The sequence below is a fragment of the Nicotiana sylvestris genome, chromosome 6 (assembly GCF_000393655.2).
Source record: "Nicotiana sylvestris chromosome 6, ASM39365v2, whole genome shotgun sequence".
NCBI lineage: Eukaryota > Viridiplantae > Streptophyta > Magnoliopsida > Solanales > Solanaceae > Nicotiana > Nicotiana sylvestris.
The window spans coordinates 53,884,459-53,909,219 of record NC_091062.1 but is presented as its reverse complement, the minus strand read 5'-3'; the positions used below and the strand labels follow the sequence as shown (position 1 = coordinate 53,909,219).

Genomic DNA, 24,761 nt, shown 5'->3' with positions numbered 1-24,761 from the left:
TTCCAGAGTGGAAGTGGGAGCGGATCACCATGGACTTTGTAGTTGGGCTCCCACGAACTTTGAAGAAGTTCGATGCTATTTGGGTGATTGTGGATCGGCTGACCAAGTCCGCGCACTTCATTCCTGTGTGTACTACCTATTCTTCAGAGCGGTTGGCAGAGATCTATATCCGGGAGATTTTTCGTTTGCATGGTGTCCCAGTTTCTATCATTTCAGATAGGGGCACTCAATTTACTTTGCAGTTTTGGAGATCTGTGCAACGAGAGTTGGGTACTCAAGTTGAGTTGAGCACAACTTTTCACCCTCAGACAAACGGACAGTCCGAGCGCACTATTCAAATATTAGAGGACATGTTGCGTGCTTGTGTCATTGATTTCGGAGGGTCATGGGATCAGTTTCTACCGCTCACAGAGTTTGCTTATAACAACAACTACCAATTGAGTATTCAGATGGTTCCATATGAGGCTTTGTATGAGAGGCGATGTAGATCTCCAGTTGGTTGGTTTGAGCCGGGTGAGGCTAGGCTATTGGGGACAGACTTGGTGCATGATGCTTTAGAAAAGGTGAAGGTGATTCAGGAGAGGATTCGTACAACGCGCAGTCAAGACAAAAGATTTATGTTGACAGGAAGGCTCGGGATGTGTCCTACATGGTTGGTGAGAAGGTCTTTTTGAAGGTTTCACCCATGAAGGGTGTTATGAGATTTGGGAAGAAGGGTAAATTGAGTCCTCGGTTCATTGGGCCTTTTGAGGTGCTTCAGAGGATTGGGGAGGTGGCTTATGAGCTTGCTTTGCCACCCAGCTTGTCGTCTGTGCATCCGGTATTTCATGTTTCTATGCTCCGGAAGTATATTGTGGACACGTCTCATGTTCTGTATTTTAGCACGGTTCAGTTAGATGATGATTTGACTTATGATATGGAGCCAGTAGCTATTTTGGAGCGCTAGGTTCGAAAGTTAAGGTCAAAGGGTATAACTTCAGTGAAAGTGTAGTGGAGAGGTCGGGCCGTGAAGGAGGCTACCTGGGAGACCGAGCGGGAGACGCGGAGCAGAAATCCTCACCTGTTTGAGGCTTCAAGTATGTTTCTTGACTCATTCGATGACAAACGTTTGTTTAAGAGGGGGAGGATGTAACGACCCGGCCGATCGTTTCATGAGTTACCGCTCCGTTTTCCCCATATCTGCTTATTATTGCCTTGTTCAGTTGTATTTTATAATACCGGGTTAGTTGGCTCGGGTTCGGAGAGATTTTGGTAAGGTTTGAGACACTTAGTCTCTTTGAGGAAGCTTAAATTGGAAAAGTCAACCGAATGTTGACTTATGTGTTAAAGGGCTGGGATGTGAGTTCCGATGGTTCGTATAGCTTCGGAATATGATTTGGGACTTAGGAGCGTGATCATAATGATTTGGGATAGATTTAGGCTTGAATTGGCAAATGTGAAATTTTGGCATTTGCCGGAGGATAGGTGAGATTTTGACATATGGGTCGAAATGGAATTCCGGGAGTTGCAATAGGTCCGTTGTGTCATTTGGGATGTGTGTGCAAATTTTCAGGTCATTCGGACGTGGTTTGGTAGATGTTTTGATCAAAAGCGGAATTTAGAAGATTTTGGAATTCTTAGGCTTGAATCCGATGCAGATTTGGTGTTTTGATGTTGTTTCGAGTGTTCTGAAGGTTGGAACAAGTTTGAATGATGTTATGGGATATGTTGGCATATTTGGTTGAGGTCCCGAGGGCCTCGGGTGAGTTCGGGTGGTCAAACAGACTATTTCATGTTGTGGAAAGTTGAAGAAAACTGCTCTGTATGTTGCAGACAATTGGCCTTCGCGTTTGCGAGTAGGCCCTCGTGTTCGCGACGGGTTAGCAGGTGAGGCTGAGGATTTGGCCTTCGTGTTCGCGAGGGAGGTCCCGCGTTCGCGAAGGCTGGGGTCTTTGAGCATCGCGTTCGCGAGATAGCAGACGCGTTCGAGATGGTTTGAGCTGTGGAGTCATCGCGTTTGCGAGGGGGTGGTCGCATTCGCGTTAGAGGAATTTATGGTCAACGTCAGTTTGCGCTTCGCGAATGCGAGGCTTTGACTGCTTTCGCAAAAAAGGATTTGAATGCCTGGGCAGAATGTTTAAATAGCCATTGTCCGCGATTTTGGGGTTAACTTTCACCATTTTTGAGCAATTTTGGAGCTTTTTGAGAAGAATTGAAGAGGAAATGGAAGGGAAACACTTGGAGGTAAGATTTATGGACTTAATACTCGATTCTAATGTGAATTGTACCTAATTAATCATGGAATATAACCCTAATATTGAAGAACTAGGGCTTGTAATTGGAGACCTAAAATTACGGATTTGAGGGATCATTTGTGGTTGGATTTTCGTGATTTTGATATGAATGAACTCGGGGAGTGATAAGGAGTCTATTGATGTAATTTTTATCGGAATCCGAGATGTGGGCCCGGGGGTTGGGTTAGGCCAATTTCGGGATTTGTGTTGTAATTTGATTTCTTTCGAGTGGGCTTTGTTCCCTTAGCATATTTTGATTGTTTTGCACTGATTTTGGTTAGATTTGGCCCATCCGGAGGCCGATTTGAGAGGCAAAGGCATCATGGGCTAGTTTGGACCGGATTGAGGTGAGTAATGATTGTAAATGTTGTCTTGAGGGTATGAAACCCCGAATTTGACATCGTTGTGCTATATTGAGGTGACACATACGCTAGATTATGAGCGTGGGGTTGTGCACCGTTGGGGATTGTGACTTAGTCCATCTAGAATGACTGTTTTACCGCGTATTTGATTGAAAACGGTTTTCTATCATCATGTTTTGGGCTGAATGCCATATTTGGGTCTCGTGTCAACTATTTGGACCTATAGGGGGATTTCTACTGTTATTTCCTCACTGTTTTGATTTTATTTCTATACTCAGTCATGCTATATTATACTGTTTTCATAACTCAGCCATGTTTACCTTGTTTTAATACTTTAAATGATATTTTGGGCTGAACATCATATTTTACTATGCCCTAGTGGCTTATAGAGATTTCTGACTGAGAAACGCTGAGGGCCTGTGTTGTGAGCATATTTTTGGGTCGGGCTGCACGCCGCAACAGTGATACACTTATTTATGATTATGAGGCCAAAGGTCTGAGATTGTACGCCACGAGGTGGCTTGTTGATATGAGGCCGAGAGCCTATTGATTATGCCACGAGATGACTTGATATTGCGATTGGGCCGTAAGGGGCCCCTCCCGGAGTTTGTACACCCCCAGTTAGCGTGAGTACCCATTGTGATATGAAATATAGACCGATGGGCTGGTGTTGTTCCATGTTATTGCCCGAGGGGCTGATTCTTTTGACATTGTTCCCGAGGGGCGAATTTTATGTGTTTATCTTTTCTAGCTGCTTTTCATTTACATGTTTAACTGTTAAAAAGGGATTTTAAAGAAGCTTATACTGAACTGAAGTATTTTTATAAGATTTTACTGTTTCATTTCCTTTTATTGATTTTACATTGCTTCTTTATAGCATGTTGTTGTGCTTTACGTGATTTCTTATCGCTCAGTCTTCATTTATTATTATTACTCACTTAGTTGGAGTACTCACTTTACTCCCTGCACCCTGTGTGCAGATTCAGGAGCTACAGGTCCTACTAGCGAGGGTTGATAGCTTCTAGTAGATTTTCGGAGTCCATTAGGTAGCTGCTCGATGTTCGCAGCCTAGTGTTTCTCCCTCTTATCATTATTTCTTTCCCTTGTACTGGATTTTGTAATAGATTGTGTAGTCCCTTTTTCGTATTCCTAGACTTATGTTAGATGCTCATAACTGGTGACACCCCGATGTCGGGCTGTGTTTGGTTTTTCCGCAGTTGATGTATTTCACTTTATTATGGGATTTATCATTATTAATGACTTAATTATGAATTATTATCTGTTAATTTAATTGGGTGTTGTGTTGGCTGGCCTTATCTTCATGAGAGGCACCATTACGACCAAGTCTAGATTTAGGTTCGTGACACTGGGACACAGACAAGTAAAATGTACTCAAATAAAGATGTCGATCATATCGGAAAACCTCTCACTTAATGAACATAAGGGACCTAAGAACCCTAAAGGAAACTTTTCCATAAATAAGTCTGAGCGTACACTCGTCACCTCGCGTGCACAGACTACAATTAGCATAGAAGACTCAAAATCTAAGGGGGAGTCCCCTACACAAGGTTAGGCAAGATACATACCTCAATCCAGCTAATTCAATACTCAATTTAACTTTTCCTTTACCAATTCATCAACGCTCGGCTCAATCTAGCCAAAAATGACTTGAATACATCAAACATGCAAGAGAAAACAATTTCAATTTACAAAACTATGATTCTTATACAATTTGCAAAAAGTCAACAAAATTCAACTCCCCAAGCCCGCACCTCAGAACCCGACAAAATTTACAAAAACCGAACACCCATTCCGCTACGAGTTCACCCATACAAAAATTATCTAATTCTGATACAATTTGGTCATTCAAATCATCATTTTAATTCTGATACATTTTAGTTCTCACTGCCAACACTCTCTCTCTCTCCGAACCCCTCTCTCCGAACCTCACTGCCAAAGGTAACATAAGAGCTCAACAACGACTAGTTCAGTCGCCGGCGACCATTCCCCGCCCAGGTAAGTCCACGCGCCCCCCTCTCCTCCCCATCATCCAACACCCCTCTCTCTCTCCGCCTATCTCTCTCACCCCACCTCTCCTTCTTCCCTGTCTTGTCTTCTCCCCTCTTACTTCGGTGAGACACGGATTAGGAGCCGGCGAGTGGTGACAACCACAGTCAGGTTTAAGGCCTGATTTCGTTGTCGTGGTGACACACAAACCAGACCTGTCTTCAAGCCAGAGGTGCGGATTCTTTTCCGGCGAGGTCAAGCTATTTTCAGGTGGGTACAGATTTCCGGCAGGTCTCATAAATCCCGGCGACTCTCGAACAGCTTTCCGACACGACGCAACAGGACTTGCCTGACAGTATCAGTTTGGACTGGTGGCTTAGGGCGGCGAGGATGGGCACGTGCAAACAGTGAAGAACAACCCGAGTATCAGCAAGGAACGACAGGAGTTGGACGCGAACGAGCTAGGTGGGCGCAATACAGTTGAGTCTACTAAGACAATTCCCAGGTTATACGCACGGGAATTGGTACCTCCCGTTTGCCTATTTCCTTCTATTGTGTTAGTAAAATTAATGTCCTTTTAGTTCTTATTAGTTTAGTCATTGTATTAGGGCACCTGTAGTGACATCTTGTCTTATTCTAGATTGTTCTGTGGTGTCTGTTAGAGATTACCCCTAGTCCACCGTAGCTATAGTGGCTGCAGTCTGGGATGGTTAAGTGAGTTCATGTCCTCGGGGCGTGCGGGGGGTAGGTCGGGAGGTAGAGAGGGGGCTAGGAGGTGGGTTGGGATGCAAATGAGGTAAAGGGAACAAGTGTGTCCATCGATTGAGAATTGGGTCATGGAACGTAGGTTCATTGACAGGCAAATCTATAGAGCTGGCGAAGATCCTCAAGAAGAGGAGGGTCAATATAGCGTGTGTCCAGGAGACAAGGTGGGCAGGGTCGAGAGCGAGGGACGCAGATGGGTATAAACTTTGGAACTCTGGAACCCAGAAGGGTAAGAATGGAGTGGGTATATTGGTGGATAGGGAACTTAGAGAGTATATTGTTGAGGTTAGACGAGTGAATGATAGATTGATGAGTATTAAGTTGGTGGTTGGTCAGTGCACCGTAAACGTCATTAGTGCCTATGCGCCTCATATGGGCCTCGATGAGGAGGTTAAACGACGCTTTTGGGAGGGTTTGGATGAGATTATTCATCAGTTACCACCTAATGAGAAGTTATTCATAGGAGGGGATTTCAATGGCCATATTAGGTCGAACGCAAGTGTGTATGACGAAGTGCATGGAAGCTTTGGTTTTGGGGAGAGGAACCTCGTTACTGGACTTCGCTAAGGCTTTTGGGTTGGTGGTTGCTAATTCTTGCTTTCCGAAGAGGGAGGGGCATTTGGTTACTTTTCAAAATGCGGTGGCGAAGACTCAAATTGACTATCTCCTCCTCAGGAGGCGTAACAGAGGCTTGTGCAAGGATTGCAAGGTGATTCCAGGTGAGATACTTGTGATGCGACATAGGCTCTTGGTGATGTACGTTGGTATTATGGTGAAGAGGAGGAAAATGTCGGGTCGAGGAAGACCGAGAATCAGGTGGGGAGCATTAACTAAGGACAAAGCTCAAGAGTTGGAAGGGCGGTTGTTGGTTATGGGAGATTGGAGGAGCAGTGGTGATGCGAACTCTATGTGGTCAACGACAGCAAACTATATAAGAGAGGATGCGAGAGAGGTGTTAGGGGTCTCAACGGGTGTCACCGACAGGCACAAAGGAGAATGGTGGTGAAATGAAGTGGTACAAGGTAAAGTGGAAGCCAAAAAGGAGGCGTATCGGGCGTTAGGGGGGAGCATAGGCGAGGGGGAGAGGCGAGCGTGCATGGAGAGATATAAGGTAGCTAGGAAGGAAGCGAAGATGGCGGTCACGGAGGCTAAGACTGCGGCTTATAGTCGTATGTACGAGGAACTAGGGGAAAAAAGAGGGGAGAATAAGTTATTTAGGCTGGCCAAGGTGAGAGAGAGGAAGGCTGGAGATTTAGACCGAGTGAGATGCATCAAGGACGACGGTGGGAGAGTATTGATGGAAGATTCCCAGATTAAGAGGAGATGGCAGACTTACTTTCAGGATCTTCTTAATGAAGTAGGGGATCAGGATATTGTGCTCGGTGAATTGGAGCATTCCGAGAGTCACGCTGACTCTGGGTACTGCAGGCGCATCAAGGTTGAGGAGGTCGTGTGAGCTATGAGTAACATGAGTAGGGGCAAAGCGACCGGGCCTGACGAGATTCCGGTGGGATTTTTGAAGTGTGTGGGGAAAACAGGTTTAGAGTGGTTGACTAGATTATTGAATGTTATTTTTAAGGCGAAGAGGATGCCAAATGAGTGGAGGTGGAGTACGGTGGTCCCACTATATAAGAACAAAGGTGATATCCAGAGCTGTAACAATTATTGGGGTATCAAATTACTAAGTCATACTATGAAAGTATGGGAAAGGGTAGTTGAAGCAAGGTTGAGGATGACGGTATCCTTCTCTGACAACCAATTTGGTTTCATGCTGGGTCGTTCTACTACAGAAGCTATACACCTTGTTAGGAGGTTGGTTGAACAGTATAGAGATAAGAAGAAAGATCTGCACATGGTGTTTATTGACCTAGAAAAAGCGTATGACAAGGTTCTTAGAGAAGTGCTCTGGAGAAGCTTGAAGGCAAAAGGCGTGCGGTTCCCTAAATTATGGCGATTAAGGACATGTAAGATGGGGCAAAGACTCGGGTTAGGATAGTGGGAGGCGACTCTGAGGATTTTCCAGTTGTTATGGGGTTACACCAAGGTTCTGCGCTCAGTCCGTTCCTATTCGCCCTAGTGTTGGATGCGTTAACACATCATTTTCAAAAGGTTGTGCCATGGTGCATGCTATTCACTGATGACATAGTTCTAATTGATGAGACGCGAACCGGTGTTAACGAGAAGCTGGAGGTTTGGAGACAAGCTCTTGAATCTAAGGGTTTCAAGCTTAGCAGGACAAAGACGGAATACCTGGAGTGTAAGTTTAGCGTTGAGCAGAGGGAAGTGGGCGTGGATGTGAGGCTTGAATCGCAGGTCATCCAAAGTAGAGATAACTTCAAGTACCTTGGGTTGGTTATCCAGGGGGAGGGGAGATCGACGAGGATGTTACGCACCGTATCGGGGTAGGATGGATGAAGTGGAGGTTATCATATGGAGTATTGTGTGACAAAAGAGTGCCACTGACACTCAAAGGTAAGTTCTATAAAGCGGTGGTTAGGCCGGCCATGATGTATGGGGCTGAGTGTTGGCCGGTTAAGAAATCACATATCCAGAAGATGAAGGTAGCAGAAATGAGGATGTTGAGGTGGATGTGCGGGCATAGTAGGATGGATAAGATTAGGAATGATGATATTCGAGAGAAGGTGTGCGTGGCTCCCATTGATGACAAGATGCGGGAAGCAAGGCTCATGTGGTTCGGGCACGTTCAGAGGAGAAGCCCAGATGCTCCGGTAAGGAGGTGTGAACGGCTGGTTGTGGAGGGCTCGAGAAGAGGTAGAGGGCGACCTAAGAAGTATTGGGGGGAGGTGATTAGGCAGGATATGGCGATGCTTCAGATTTCCGAGGACATGGCACTTGATAGGAATATGTGGAGGTCGAGTATTAAGGTTGTAGGCTAGGAGGTAGCTGAGTATTGTCTTATGTCATAACTTTGGGGGACTAGTTTGGTAAGGATACTATTTTGCTTTTGCTTGGTATCATGCCTCTTCATTTCATGTTGTTCTTATTTTTCATATATATATATATATATATATATATATATATATATGTATTTATTTCATATTGTTCTGTGGTGTTACTAATATGATTTTCTTTTGTTCTTTTGTCCTTTTGTCTTATTGAGCCGAGGGTCTTTCAGAAACAACCTTTCTACTCCTTCGGGGTAGGGGTAAGGTCTGCGTACACACTACCCTCCCCAGACCCCACTAGTGGGATTACACTGGGTTGTTGTTGTTGTTGTTGTTCACAATTTCCCCCAAAGTTTCCTTTATATTCTCATGAATTTGATGTTAAATCTAAGATGTAATCACAAAATATAGTTGGAAATGGATTAGAGACACTTACCCAATGATTTGGTATGAACGTCTTCTCTCAAAATCGCCCACTCTAGGAGTTAGGGTTCAAAGAATATGAAAAATGAGCAAAAACTCAGAATACCCAACTTTTAGCAGGCTACAGATGTCGCATTTGTGCCACTGGGTTTGCAAATGCGAACTCGCAAAAGCGAAGAAAGCTTTGCAAATGCGAAGCCTTGAAGAATATTGTCTTCATCGCAAATGCGACAGGGAGTTCGCAAATTTGCAAATGCGAACTCTGAGGGCTTCGCAAATGCAAACTCTGAGGGCTTCGCAAATGCGAGATTTCCTTCGCAAATGCGACCTAGTCCCTAGAAGTCCAGCTTCGCAAATGCGAGGCTACTTCGTAATTGCAATAGTCACATTTGCGACATAAACATCGCAAATGCGATGACACCAGAACCAGAAATCAAAGACTATGCAAAAATCATTCTGAAACCAATCCGGAACTCATCCGAGCCCTCGGGAATCCAAACCAAATATGCATACAAGTCTAAAAATACCTTACAAACTTTCTCGCGTGTCAAATCATCAAGGTAACTTCTAAATACATGAATCGGATGCCAAAACGCATGAAAATCACCATGAACTTCAAGAACTTCTAGAATTGCAACCAAGCGTCCGAACCATATCAAATCAACTCCAAACGACACCAAATTTTGCAGGCAAGTCCCAAATGACATTACAGAGCTGTTCCAACTGTTGGAATCGCATTCCGACCTCAATAATATAAAAGTCAACTATGGGTCTAACCTCTTCATTTTCCAAACTTTAACCTTTCCAACTTTCGTCGAAATGCCTCAAATTATGCTACGAGCCTCCAAATCCAAATACGAATGCACACCTATGTCCAAAATCACCATACGAAGCTACTGACATCACCCAAAACTCATTCCAGAGCCGTTTACTCAAAAGTCAAATTTCGGTCAAATTCTCACCGCTTAAGTTTCCAAAACTAGATTCCTTCTTCCAATTTGACTCTGATTCATCCTAAAACAGAATCCAACCATGCACGTAAGTTGATACACATAATATGAAGCTGCTCGTGAACTCAAACTGTCGAAACAGACGCAATTTCTCAAAATGACCAGTCGGGTCGTTACATCCTTCTCCACTTAAACATACGTTCGTCCTCGAATGTGCCCGGAGTCGTTCCAAAGCCATTGAACCACTGCATGAGCTGACCATACATACACCCGGGGGTGATTACCTATCACCCAAACCTATGTAGGACTGACAATGCAACTTAACTAAAGGTCTCATCTCATCCTTAGTCCATACCCGTAGGGCAGAACCCAAACCTCAACATCTGAGATTCATCATAGAACCCGAATCCCAAATCATCACACTGAATAAACCTGAACCAGCTGAATCGACCCAAGATTCAAATCCAAAATACAATCACATGCTATTCTGCACAACTCAAATGCCTGAAATAATTATCCCTGACCACCATACCCGCTCAAATAACACTCTGGATGCCGACAATACACTTCACATTGAATACAACTTTGTTCCGGACTTCAACAACACTGCCTATGATAAAGAAATATGTGGAAACTCATATCCACCCATGAAGTCAACAAGTCAAGAAGCTCTCTCGCCTACCAAGGGCCATCACCCAAATCTTAGCAGAAACACCCTCATACTTCCAAACACTCCTCACCCCCAATACTATAGTACTAATATTTGGTCTAAGAACCACATCTCTGCCAATACAAGCAGCCCAACTAACAACTCATCATAGAACCACACGGATTCTCACACCACACAGTTCGTACAACAAACCAACAATAACTCAATTATGCAGCACAAATAAAGAAAAGAAAAGTATAAGAATTATCTAACAAGTTCAACATGTGTAACAACAAAAGTATAGTTTTCATCAAATCGACCCACAGAGGGAAAACACAACACCAAATAAACATAAGGAAAGGTTGTCCCACATAACATCCATTACGGCGTGCAGCCTGCTCTTAAATACTCATCAAGACGAAATGCTGGGTTCACTGATCATATGAATACTGATATCAATTACAACAGAGTGCACAATAATAACTGCGGGAAAAAAGAATAGAAGTAATAAAACATGAAAGAAGCAAGCACAACTAAGGTGCAATGAGCAAATCAACATCACAAGTGCTATCTCACCCGCATCGCCATAAGGCCTGAACAGAATTACAACATGCGTGGGGAATAATCATACAACCTCACCGCGGCATAAAAGAGTAGCACATAACATAGGCTTGGGGCATAAATAATATCCGTTTTGCCTGATAACATAACCATAATGAAAATCTCACAGGAGCACACAAACTTGACCTGATACAAGATACATATTCTCGTTGAGATTCCAAATAGTCCCCAACCAAATCCTGATCCTTCCCAATTAGATAAATATTCTTCAAAAAGATCCACAACAACTTATCAATGACACATGCTATTAATTATTCCATTCCCAAGATTTCTTCACAATCCACCCATAGGAAATAGTCCACATTTGAGGGCATCTCACCCCAAAACCTCAGAAATACCAAAATTTCTATACCCGAACTCAACTACCCAAATCAAATGGCTGATACATAACTCACACACTATCATTTTGATGAAGCACTCACATAGAACTTCTGGCCGCGTAACAAAACATGAACCTTAAAAACCTCAAAACCAGTAATCACCATGCTACCAACCACACACCGGTAACCAAACTCAAGGTCCTTTCCAAAATACACACTCTTCACATATGATAGCCAACAATGCCAACACTCTATTATTTTCAGATACAGATTCAGGAGAAAACCGCAATGTACCACATATTCCTTATGCCCATAGTAGACACCCAACTCAAGCCATTGTCAAACCATCGAGAACCCTCTGAGATTTGCTCAGACGCAACTAAGCCATCAGGACTACACCTCCCCAACTCAATCGTGTCACACAAACTATCCATTCCAAGTGTGCTGCCACAAATGCTAGTAGAGAATTCCTATTCAAAAGGACCAACTACTTCTATTTCCATGCTGACCCACACCACAGAGCTGATCCATATCTTCGGATAGTCAACATGCTATAATCCTAATCAAAGTCCCAAATGCAGATGATCCTAACACGAACCACGTAGCCTAGAAGCTCATAAACTACCGCATTTCCTTTGAAGCACCCTATTCTACCGTAAACATGATTGCCCACGCTAAATAGATCTTCTGTGAATCTGGAGTTATTTCTTCGACTCCCCTTGATATTGAAATGTAGATTCATTAATGACGCAGAAACACCGTAAGCTCCAATACCATCCCATGAAAGATCTCAGGCCTTAGTCATATACAAATTTTGGAAACCTTCCAATACCACATATATATATACCTCAGGCCATAACTGATGTAAATCTGACTCTGTAATCTGAATGCTGCTAGAGGACTCCTCCACTTGGCACGAAGCCATAAAAAACACTATCTACTGATCCGCAAAACTAACCTTCACAGCTCGCACAACACCAATCACAAGGTACTCCAATACTACCAACTATCCTCAATCAACGCCCACCTCATGACCTTGCCATAATCTCGACGACTAGTCAACCAATTAAAGTTTCTCAAGCTCGCACTCATCAATTAGTTACCAGGAATCGTTGCGCCTCCATATGAACAACTGAATAGCCTCTCAATACCTCTGTATCTTCAGTCTGAATGACACATTGAGACAATGTCTGAGCATCCGTGGCTCCCTTGTAGCCCGTTTGTAGCATCACGAACCACGGGCGCATAACGAACACTGAGAGCGTAATATCATACACGAGTGGATGTAGAGGAACATGAGTTATATATTTCGAGTTGAATCAATATCGCAAGATAAGAAATGAAAGAAGTGGAATTTCCTAACAGTTATGTAACCTCTCGAAGATAAGTATAGATGTCTACGTACCGATCCACAAGACTTTACTAAACCTGCCTATGACACGTACCACCTATGAACCTAGAGCTCTAATACCAACTTGTCAGGACCTAAAATCTCTCCAAAGGAGTCGTGATGGCACCTAGTCTCCATACTAGGTAAGCCTAACATTAACTGAAATAACATGGATATTTACTAGCTTTAAATTAAATAATTCTAAACAATTACAATTCCCCAAAACCGGTGGTACAAGTCATAAGCCTTTCTAAGAGTAGTTATACAAAACCAAAACGTGACTGATCCAGAACAAAAAGAACCAATGAAAATAAGTACAACCGAAGGTGACTCCGATGCCTGCGAATGCAGCAACATGTTTACCTTGAGTCTCTACCGTGACGATCCACATAGCTACTACCGACCAAATCCTTGGATCTGTATACAAAAATGTACAGAAGTGTGGTATGAGCACAGAAGACTGATGCCCAGTAAGTATCAAGACTAACCTCGGTGGAGTAGTGATCAAATAAATTGAACATGATAAAAAACTATCAACATAAGGATAACAAAGTAATATCAACAGCAGGAAGAAAAACAACTACAATAAGTAGAAACAATAAAGGGAAACAAGGATGGAAATGAACGATAACCAAGTAAATTAACACCAACATAGCTGGGATACAGACAAATAAAATGTACTCAAATAAGGAAGGTGATGTCAACTCAATCAATCATATCATTTCTGATGCACAATTCTAGCCATCTCAAAACTCGATATCTCATATCATAACCTCAATTTCCCAACCTTTAGTACACCCGGCACCTCATGCCCACATATTTCTATCTCACTTTGCACAAATGTTACTCAGTACATAATGTCTATAACAGATGCAATTAAGAAGTTCAAGTTGTCTCATTTACATATCATAAAGTAGAGTACAACTTCTAAACCAATTAGGAAATTTAGCAAGAAAAGATGAAGTTGTTTTTAGAAATTATTTGAATAAAGAAAGTACCATTTTCAATTATAATACAACATCGAATGAATTATTACCTTTAACATGGGATTTAATAAATTAAAACTTAGTAGAAATTCCTTTTAAGTAAAATACAACCTCACACGGTTTAAGGAAACTTAATTGAGAAACTAATTAAGTTAAAAATATAATAATTATTGAAATTTGAAGTGTTGATATATATATATATATATATACACACACACACATCAAGTTCAAATTAAAAAAAATCATATAAAGCAGTGTAGCATAAATTCCTTTATTTTGAATCACGATATTACTAATAACTTAATGGGACAGGAGAAAAATGTTTCAATGTGGTAAATTTACTCTAAAAATTATTTCACCAGAATAGTAGTTTCAGGGAAAGAACACAAGGAACATTGGCAATTCAATAACTCAATGCCAATAACCTGATCTTCGCGACTCAGTGAAACCCGAAATACAAATTGACAAGTTTTAAATGAATGAACTAGGATCTTCTCAATATTCAGATATAACCAAATCCTAAATGAAATTTTAAACCATCGGATAACTTGTATAGTCAAAGAGGAATACATAAGCATATATATATACACACACACACACATTGATGCGGCGCACATTCCGATCCCACCAATCCTCCCTTATTCATCCTCAACAATTACAATAAAGTAAATAGTATATATTTGTTGCGGCGTGCAACTCGATCCCACCAATCCTCCCTTATTCCTCATTAACAATTACACTAAGAGCAAATAGTATTTATATCACCATATCAGTAACAACATGATCATTCTCCCTTATTACTCCTTGTTGCGGCGTGCGACCCGATCCCACCAGTCCACCCTTATTACTCCTCAATATATATATATATATATCCCTTATTCCTCCTCAATATATCAACAACCCAGCATAGCTAAAATCAACAACAACAACAATTCAAAAACCCAAGCACAATGATTTCTACCACCAAAAGTATGAGTACACGACAACGAGAGAATTACGGAAAAACCAAGAAGCACAATAACCTTAACAAAACCATAAGACATAACAAGCACGTGATATCTACACCTGCAACCACAACAATTTGGGCACATAACATATATGCACAGGGTCATAAAAGAATTCACAATTAAGAAATAATAAAACAATAAGGAGAACAATTACTTCAATTAAGGCAAATAAGGGCCAAATAACAAGTAAGAGTTAGAGAAAAGCTAACAACATCATTTGGAGCATATAGAGGTAAAACAAGCAATTAGGAAACCCAATCATATCGGAAAACCTCTCACTTAATGAACATAAGGGACCTAAGAACCCTAAAGGCAACTTTCCCACAAATAAGTCCGAGCACACACTCGTCACCTCATGTGCACGGGCTACAATTAGTGTAGAATACTTAAATCCTAAGAAGAAGTCCCCCACACAAGGTTAGACAAGATATTTACCTCAATCCGGCCAATTCAATACTCAATTTAGCTTTTCCTTTACCAATTCATCAACGCTCGGCTCAATCTAGCCAAAAATGACTTGAATACACCAAACAATGCAAGAGAAAATAATTTCAATTAACAAAACCATGATTCTTATACAATTTGCAAAAAGTCAACAAAAGTCAACTCTTCGGGCCCGCACCTCAGAACCCGACAAAATTATAAAAATCGAACACCCATTCCGCTATGAGTTCACCCATACAAAAGTTATCTAATTCCGATACTGTTTACCTTGAAAATGTTAATTACAATTAGATTTGATTTTGTGGTTCTAAAAACACGTGATTTATTTTATGCTAGTTTTAGGCAGTAGATGCTAAGTGTGAGACTAAAAAAATATGATAAGAGCTTGAAGGCAGCATGTCGAGCAAACCCAGTGACTGGGATTCGGGGCCTCAAGGTCGAACTAAGCGCTGGGCAGTGACCGGACGATGAAGGTCTAACAATTCTAAGAGCTTTGATAAGAGCTCTTTCTGATCAATAATGAGTAATAAATGAAGAACAATTAATAGAACACAATAAATGTAAGAAATAAATATAAGTAATAGAATCAAATGAGAATGTGTTTAAGTTAAAGAGCATAGAATGTGCTTGTATTGAATCTTGTGTGTATTACAAAATGACAACGGTCCCCTTTATATATGAGGGGGAATCCCAACATAATACAGACGCATTTATTACAAGGATTTGAGGCTGATACAGCCATTTAATGCCACAGTATGGGCTTGAACTAGTCTAATAGTCTTGGTCAGCTTTAATCACGTGCTTTGGGAACTTCCCGCTCGTCCATCATAGCCATTGATTTGCATTGCCTCGAGGTCGATCGTTGAGAACCCTCAGGGTCGAGCCTCGAACTATGCCTCGGGCCATCTGAAGACGGGCCATGGGAAGTCGTGGTGATCCCAAAATCGGACTCCCTGATTTTAGCCGTACACAGATACCATTTGGTCATTCAAATTATCATTTTATATTTTTGAAAAATTTCCCAATTTTCCCAATTTTTTCTTTAGATTCTCATGAATTTGATGTTAAATCTAAGATATAATCATAAAATATAGTTGGAAATTGATTATAGATACTTACCCAATGATTTGGTATCGCCTACTCTCGGAGGTAGGGTTCAAAGAATATGAAAAATGAGCAGAAACTCGGAATACTCAGCTTTTAGCAGATTGCAGATGTTGCATTTGCAACACTGGGTTTGCAAAGGCAAACTCGCAAAAGCGAAGAAAGCGTCGCAAATGCGAATCCTGGAAGAGTACTGTCTTCATTGCAAATGCGACAGGGAGTTTGCAAATGCGAACTCTGAGGGCTACACAAATGTGGGATTTCCTTCGCAAATGCGACCCAGTCCCTAGCCGCCCAGCTTCGCAAATGCAAGGCTGCTTCGCAATTGCAATAGATGCATTTGTGACATAAACATCGCAAATGCGATGATACCAGAACCAGAAATCAAAGACTATGCAAAAATCATTTCAAAACCAATCTGAAACTCACCCGAGCCATCAGGGCTCCAAACCAAATATGCTCACGAGTCTAAAAACACCTTACAAACTCGGTCGCACGCTCAAATCATCAAAATAACTTCTAAAACCATGATTCGGATGCCAAAACGCATGAAAATCACCATGAACTTCAAGAACTTCTAGAATTGCAACCAAGCATTCAAACCATATCAAATCAACTCCAAACGACACCAAATTTTGCAGGCAAGTCCCAAATGACATAACAGAGTTGTTCCATCTTTTAGAATCGCATTCCAACCTCGATAACATAAAAGTCAGCTATGGGTCAAACCTCTCCATTTTTCAAACCTCAACTTTTCCACCTTTTGCCGAAATGCCTCAAATTACTCCGATCAAGGTTGATTTCTCCGATAGTGGCTCTTTGAGATCCATCGAATGCCTTCACATTCATGTTTATCATTCATATCTCATGCAGGCCCTTACCTAATTTCTTTAGAGTGGTTAGTGGGCATATGTTCAGACTTGAACCTCCATCTATCACGACCCTAGTAATGAACTTGTCCTCGAATTGCATTGTGATGCGCAATGCCTTGTTATGACTCGGTCCTTCTAGTGGTAACTCATCTTCGTGGAAAGTGATTTTGTGGCTCTACAATACCTGTCCGACTATTTTAGCCATATCTCCACTAGTGATGTCGACGGGTACATAAGCTTCACTTAACACCTTCATCAAAGCATTCTTGTGTGCGTCTGAGTTTTGCAATAGTGATAAGATGGATATCCGAGTAGGAGTCTTATTCAGATGGTCAGCAACAGAGTATTATGTTGCTTGTATCTTTCTTCAAATATCATTAGTGCCAGTCTCAACAACAGGCGGCTTAGGTGCAGCTTCCTTGCTTGTTCCTCATAGATTCTCAGATGTGTAAACTTTGCTAGTTCTAGTCATACCTTGCGCGACACCTGTTTCTTTCATTTTGGCTTTTTCCTTTATTCTTGCTTCTGCAATATAATCCCACGGGACAGCATCAAACTTGAAAGATGGTATGGGTGCTACCATTACAGTGAAGGGTGTAGCTATATTGACTTCAATTGGAGCCTTGGTTTGTACCACAACTGGCGTGAGGGTGACCACAGATGTTTTAGGAACGTCTCCCTCTCGAATAAGTCCAATGGACCCTTCCTGATCCCATTCCTCGTTAGTTTCTATCACGTTCACTCCCTCACCTTTGTGATCTGGGAGAGGGTTGTTGCAAACATTTGGTGCAACTTCCTTTGCTTGTATAACCTTAGCATCGATCAACGTCTGAATCTTGTCTTTCAACGTGCTACATTCCTCAATAGTATGACCCTTCATTCCTGAATGATAAACATATATTTTGTTGGGGTTGATCCATTTTAGAGGGAGTTTCCATAACAACAGCAGGTATAGGGATGGCATAACCAGTGGCCTTTAGTCTCTCATACAGTTGGGTGATGGGTTCAACAATTAGCATGTATTGTCAAGGAGGTCTGTGGTCGAAATTTGGACGTGGCTTTGGGTAGTTTTGGTGGGCGGGTGGAGGTGAATGGTAATATACAGGTTGAGTATTGTAGGTATGGTATGTGGCGGCAGGGTATTGGTACTTTGGGGGTGAGGGTTGATATGTGGGTGGAGGTGTTTGGTATGTGAGGGGAGACTTAGGGCCCTGGGCTACCATAATGACACCCACTTCTTTCTTCTTTGAAATACCTCCTGATTGCAAAGCTTTATTCACGGCCTATAGCGCCTCGAAATTAGTTACCATCCCACTCTTGATTCCTTCTCATATTCTTTCCCCTAACTTGATAATGTCTGAGAACTTGTGATATTTGATGACTATCAATTGTTCATAATTTTACAGATCTTGTGCTCTAACAAAGAACCGGTTCATTTGTTCTTTTTTAAGTGCCAGCCTTACCTTTGCGACATCTGATCTCCAACGTGTAGCATACTCGCGGAAGCTTTCTATCGGCTTCTTCTTGATATTTTGAATGTAGAAAAAGACTGACACGTTTTCCATGTTGAACTTGAAGTTGTCCATGAAATCTGATGCCATATTTACCCAATTAACCCACTTCTTTGGGTTTTGATTGATATACCAAGAAAATGAATCTCCTTAAAGGCTTCGCATGAATAATTTCATGTGGATTTGTTCATTCTTACCCACTCCTACAAGCTTGTATCAGTATATTCTTAGATGCACCTTCAGATCACCATTACCATCAAACATTTTGAACTTGGGAGGTTTGTAACCCTCTAGCAGCTCCACATCCTGCTGAATACACAGGTTCTCATAGTTTAGACCTTCAACACCTTTCACACCTTCAACACCTTTCACACCTTCAACACTCTAGACTCTCCATGTGAGCTTCTTGAGTTCCTCAGCCATGTTTCTAATGAACAGGTCCTTTTCAGTCGGTTCGCGTATGTGTAGGGTTTGTTGTGGGGTATAGGGTAAGGTTTCCATATATATCCGATTAATTTGATGAGTTCTTGGAACTTGGGTATATGGTTGGTCATTGGTCGAGTTTTGGGGATCAGGAGTAGGTTGTGGTGCATTTTGGGGAGTGTGATAAGTGTTGGTTTGTGGGTATAGAGTTGGATGATGGTGATGTTGTTGAGGGGTTTGCACTAGTGGTGGGTTAAGATTCTGGGGAGGTGCGGGATTATGAACTGGTGTGGTGCGGGAGGATTTGAACCTACGGGTGATGGATTTTTGTTTTGTATAATTTGTGGCGGTGTTTGGTTCTGGGTAGTCGGGTTTTGCTGATTGATGTCGGGAACATTGAGAGTAAGGGAAAGGTTTGCCAGATTTTGGACCTGCTCAAGCTTACCCTGTAGTCCCAGAATTTTCTGATCCAAACGTAATACAAACTCATTATGCCCCAGAGTACTTCTACCATCTGAAGTTTCAACATTTTCTACCACAACAGCGTTGTATTTTCGAATACCCCTTTAAATCATCCATTTTCCCTTTGAATTTGCTTTTGCTTTTCGGGTTGCTAGGTGGAGGACCTCTGGATCTAGCATGGTATATTGATGATGCTAGTATGCACGAACCAACCTCTGGAATGGGAATAATCAGAATGAAAGAAAAGCAAAAGGTAACCAAGTCAGTAAGGTGAAATAAAAGAGTGTTTGCAATATTTAAACATGTTTCACAAAGTCATGCAATAATTCGCATCCTAATTTTGGGACCTCATTGTGCCTGAGGTAGGCCTAAGCGACACATAGACTTGGAGAAAATTGGTGTTAATGTTTTCTTCATTTCATTAATGCAAAAATGAGCCAAAACAATCTTTTACTAAATCGACAATAATAAAATAAAGTTACTAAATCTAGACTTATTACATCGAAATCTAATCTAAGCTAGAAAGAAGTAAATAACATCATCGCCTAATCTACTTGGTCCTTGAAAGACCTTCTCCATGCTTGGCTCTTTTGACCCCATCAATCATATTTCCCAGATCGTGCATATCTAGAAATAAGTAAGCTTTTTCCAACTTTCCTCCTTCATCGTCATCCCTGCCATGGCAATCCAAAAGTTTCTTTCTCATCTTCCCTTATAGCTCCATCAGTCCTTGTTCCAGGTATTCCAATCGTTCTATTGACTTAGTGGCAATCCCCTTCCATTCCCTTATCGCCTCCATGTTCACTTTGTGCTGCTACAGATTTTTAGCTTCGGACTTGAACACCCTTTTGCGTAGCCTCTTGTACTTAACATGTGCCTCATCTACCTCATCTATGATCATATACTTTAGGTTGACTCCTAGATTGACGTCCCCAGCTATGCCGTCTTCCATCCAGGATAGATAGTAGTACATATGGCCAGTGTGATACCTGTTTGGCTCAATAGTTTCTCCTTCTACAATGATCTTTTGGGTCCACATATGTTTCGCTTCGAACTTGAACGAGATGACATCTCCCTTGAAATCTGCCTTGTATTGGACCATGTTGGAAACCCAAGGTATGACCTATGTTCTTCCAGATTGTCTCATTACCCTTATAGGAGCGTAAGGGTAGATACCTCGCAGCCCGATCAGCACCAAGTGAGTAGTCCCCTTCGATCTGATGATGAACTCACTACTAGGAAATCATTCAGACATCCAATGCACCTGCTCGTCTATCAGATTGCTGAAGAAACGCACCCAACCTACAACATTTCCAGCCTTTGCTAACATGTCTGGAATAGACGTCATTTTCTTTGGGTGATAGTTGGCTATGTAGTCATCCAATGGCCTTCGCATAAGCTCTTTGTTACATCTCGCATTTTCATACGTTAAATGTTTCGTCATCAGTTAATTGACGTAGACTGGGGGATGATATTATCATGACGTTAAAGTATTTATGCTATTTATAACAAGCGTTAAGTAAGTGTCATGAAGGATAAAGGGTACACGAATTAAAGAAAATGAGTTTCGTGGAAGGTTACCGATTTGGGATAAAATATGGGTCGAGCGATAATACTCGATATTTATGGACTAGTACCATAAAGGGTACCATATGACCGTGACAGTATGATGCATAAAGTATATTAAAAAATGAGTAGTATTTTCAGGTAATTTGAGAAAATTCTTAATTATGCGGGTAATTGGTTAATTATCGGGTAACAGGACATTACTTAGTTAATTATTAAATTATGAGATAAGATTACCCCCCCCCCAAGAAATGTGGCAGAAAGCCACAAACTAAGAGAATGACTCTTAGTTATTTTATCATTAGGTGGCTATCTTCTAAGGTTAATCGAATTTTAATAAGTAAGACTTACTATAAGTCTTGTTTCCATTTTCATTTTGGACAACAATCAAAACGTCTTTGTCATAACGTAAGTCTTTCTTCCTAGTTCAATGTACTTCAAGAACATAAGCTAAACTCTATCCATAAAGGCTCCAACGAAATGCTTGCACCAAAACAATTCCAACGAAAATTGTTAGAATCGTAGCAACGTAAAATTTTGCGGTTCTAAAGGAGTACGGTGCAATCTTCTCCAAGAATATTATACGGATTTTTTCCTACTCCAAGTATGTTAAGGCTATCCTTTCTTTCTTTTAGGCATAGTTCAAGTTATACAAAAGAAACGAGCAAACACACAATTTTCATAAATGACTCTATTCATAAAAATACTAGTGGTCTCTGTGTTCTTTATTCCCCATGTGACATATTATTATATTTTCTGTTCATGGATCTCAAAATAATACGCAGTTGATAAAGTTTATCCGAAATGAATATTGAGATTATTAGCATATTTTCATGCATTTATATAGGTATATCGACCCATGACCAGATGGCATTATATACACTTATTTATATGTATATATATGTATAAGGGATATGGGAAAAGGTTACGGCGTTATATATGCACCACCACCTGATCAGTTGGTATATGTTAATGATGTTGCTCACGGTGACCGAGACGATATGATGGGATTCTCTCAGAGGCTTGATGATATTATGTACACCTATACCTATGCATGACACAACATTTATATGCACGTGCATGACATTATAAATGTTTTACAATTTACAAAGATATTCAGATTTACAGACGAATTTATTATTTCCATGTTTCATCTATCTCTTTTACGTACTGATTTTCATGCCTTACATATTCAGTACATTTTTTGTACTGACGCCCTATTTCACGGGGCCGGTGTTTCATGCCCGCAGGTGTAGGTAGGCAAGCTGACAATCCCCCTTCTTAGGATCCTTGATCAGCGGGAGTTGGCGTGCTCCACTTGATACGGATCTGTTTTTGATTTTGGTACGATATGCTTGTGTGTGTATATATATATATATATATATATATATGGGTATGACGTGGCTCAGTTTTGTGTTTGTACAGTTGTATTTCTATTAGAGGTCTGTAGATAGTTATGCAGTTGGATAGTATGTGGCCTTGCCGGATTTTAGTTTTGGGTATGTAGTTGTCTATCGCGGCCTTGTCGACTCACCCACTGTAATCCGCACGTATATGTATATATGTCTTTTGGACAGGTTTTCTTTGCGCATGTTACTCTCGTAATTCAACAGATATTATTCATGTTTATATCTTAGTCTCATGCTTAAGGGTGTTCGGCAGGTAGGACTCGGGCACTCATCGCGGCCCATTGGTTTGGGTCGTGACACGATAGTATCAGAGCAGTTTTGTCCTAGGGTTATCCGCAGACCGTGTCTAGTAGACTCTTATTTATGGGTGTGTTGTGCACCACACTTATAGATAGGAGGCTATATGACATATAGGATGTTATCCTCTCCTTTTATCTCAGATCATGCAAGATAATAATTTATGTTCCTAACAATATATTATGTTTTCAGCGATGCCTCCGAAGACTACAACTGCCTAGAAGGGAAAGTCTATGGTTGGAGAGACTACTAATCGAGCGCCACGAGTTACCAGGTCTCGGGGAGAGTCTCATGGTGAGATTCCATCTCAGACTTCACATACCCCACCCTTTCCAGAAGTGCTCCGAGGGGCACCAGCTCCAGCGTGCGCCCCTGTACATCCAGCCCCTCCGCCAGATGCACCGGGTCAGGAGATGAGAAATGCTATTTAGCTATTAACCCGATTAGTAGTCGCACATGCTCGACGTCAGAAAGTAGGTATTGGTCATGTAGATAGGTCTGTTAGTGCGAGGGTTCGTGACTTTATTAATTCAGACCCTCTGGTATTCACTGGGGAAGATCCAAACGAGGACCCCTAGTTATTATTGAGAGAATGCAGAGAAAATTAAGGGTAATGAAGGCCACTGCGACTGAGTTAGTTGAGCTAGCTTCCTATAGACTCCGAGATGTTGCAGTTAATTGGCACGCATCTTAGGAATTGTCCAGAGGTGAGGATGCCTTTCCAGCAGTATGGCAGGAGTTTACAGAAGCTTTCTTCGTCATTATAAGCCACCAGAGCTTAGATGGGCCAGAGTTGATAGGTTTTTGACCCTTCAGCAGGGTAACATGAGTGTTCGGAAGTATAGTCTTCAGTTTGATTCATTGGCTAGGTATGCTCCCACTACTATATCTAAGATGGAGGATCGGGTCCACCGGTTCGTGATGGGATTAGAGCCTCACTTGCTTAAAGGACTTGCTGTAAAAAGGCTTTATTAGACCCAGTACATCACCATGAGGAGCGCCTGTGTTATTTGTAGGGAAGAAATATGGTTCCTATCACGACCCAAACAAATGGGCCACGACGGGTGCCCGAGTCCTACCTATCAAACACACCTAAGCATTCGTCTAAGATATAAACTTGAATAATATCTTTTGAATTACGAGAATAATATACATGAAGGAAACCTTCCCAAAAAGGCATACGTACATATACATGCAACATACGTAGGGCGAGCCGTTAAGGCTGCTATAGGCAACTATATACCTCAAAACTGGAAGTCGGCAAGGCCACATACAGCCCAACTAGACATATAGTCTACAAACCTCTAATAGAAATATAACTGTACAAAGACGGGACTGAGCCACGTTATATCCATATATATACAAACATATCGTATCAAAATCAAAAGCAGCTCCAGATCAAGTGGAGCACGCCAACTCTTGCTGATCAAGGATCCTAAGAATGGGGACTGTTAGCTTGCCTACTTGCACCTACGGGTATGAAATGCAGGCCCCGTGAGATAGGGACTCAGTACGAAAAATGTACAGAGTATGAAAGGCATGAAAATTAGTACGTAAAAGACATAGATGAAACATGGAATAAAGAAATCCATCTGTAAATCTGAATAACTTTGTAAATTTTGAAATATTTATAATGTCATGCACGGCGTATAAATGTCGTGTCATGCATAGGTATGGGTGTACATAATATCATCAAGCCACTGAGGGCATTCCATCATATCGTCTCGGCCACTGTGGGCTACATCATCAACATATACCAACTGATCAGGTGGTGGTGCTTATATAACGCCGTAACCTTTTTCACATATATTTATACATATAAATACGCGTATATAACACCATCTAGTCATGGGTAAATGTACGTATATAAATGAATTAAATGCATGAACAATGTGTAATAATCTCAATATTCCTTCTGGATAAACTTTTTCAACTGCGTATTGTTTTGAGTCCCATGAACAGAAGATATAACAATATGTCATATGGGGAATCAAGAACAAAGAGACCCCAAGTA

At 41.4% G+C, this 24,761-nt stretch overlaps 1 protein-coding gene across 1 annotated transcript; it reads left to right on the top strand.

Annotated features, from left to right (window-relative positions):
• Positions 1–6,539: 6,539 nt before the first annotated feature.
• On the top strand, positions 6,540–7,403 carry LOC138870627 (uncharacterized). The gene is made up of 2 exons (XM_070148450.1): positions 6,540–6,845; positions 6,987–7,403. The coding sequence occupies exons 1-2, from the start codon at positions 6,540–6,542 to the stop codon at positions 7,401–7,403; spliced, it is 723 nt and encodes a 240-aa protein (XP_070004551.1).
• Positions 7,404–24,761: the final 17,358 nt, after the last annotated feature.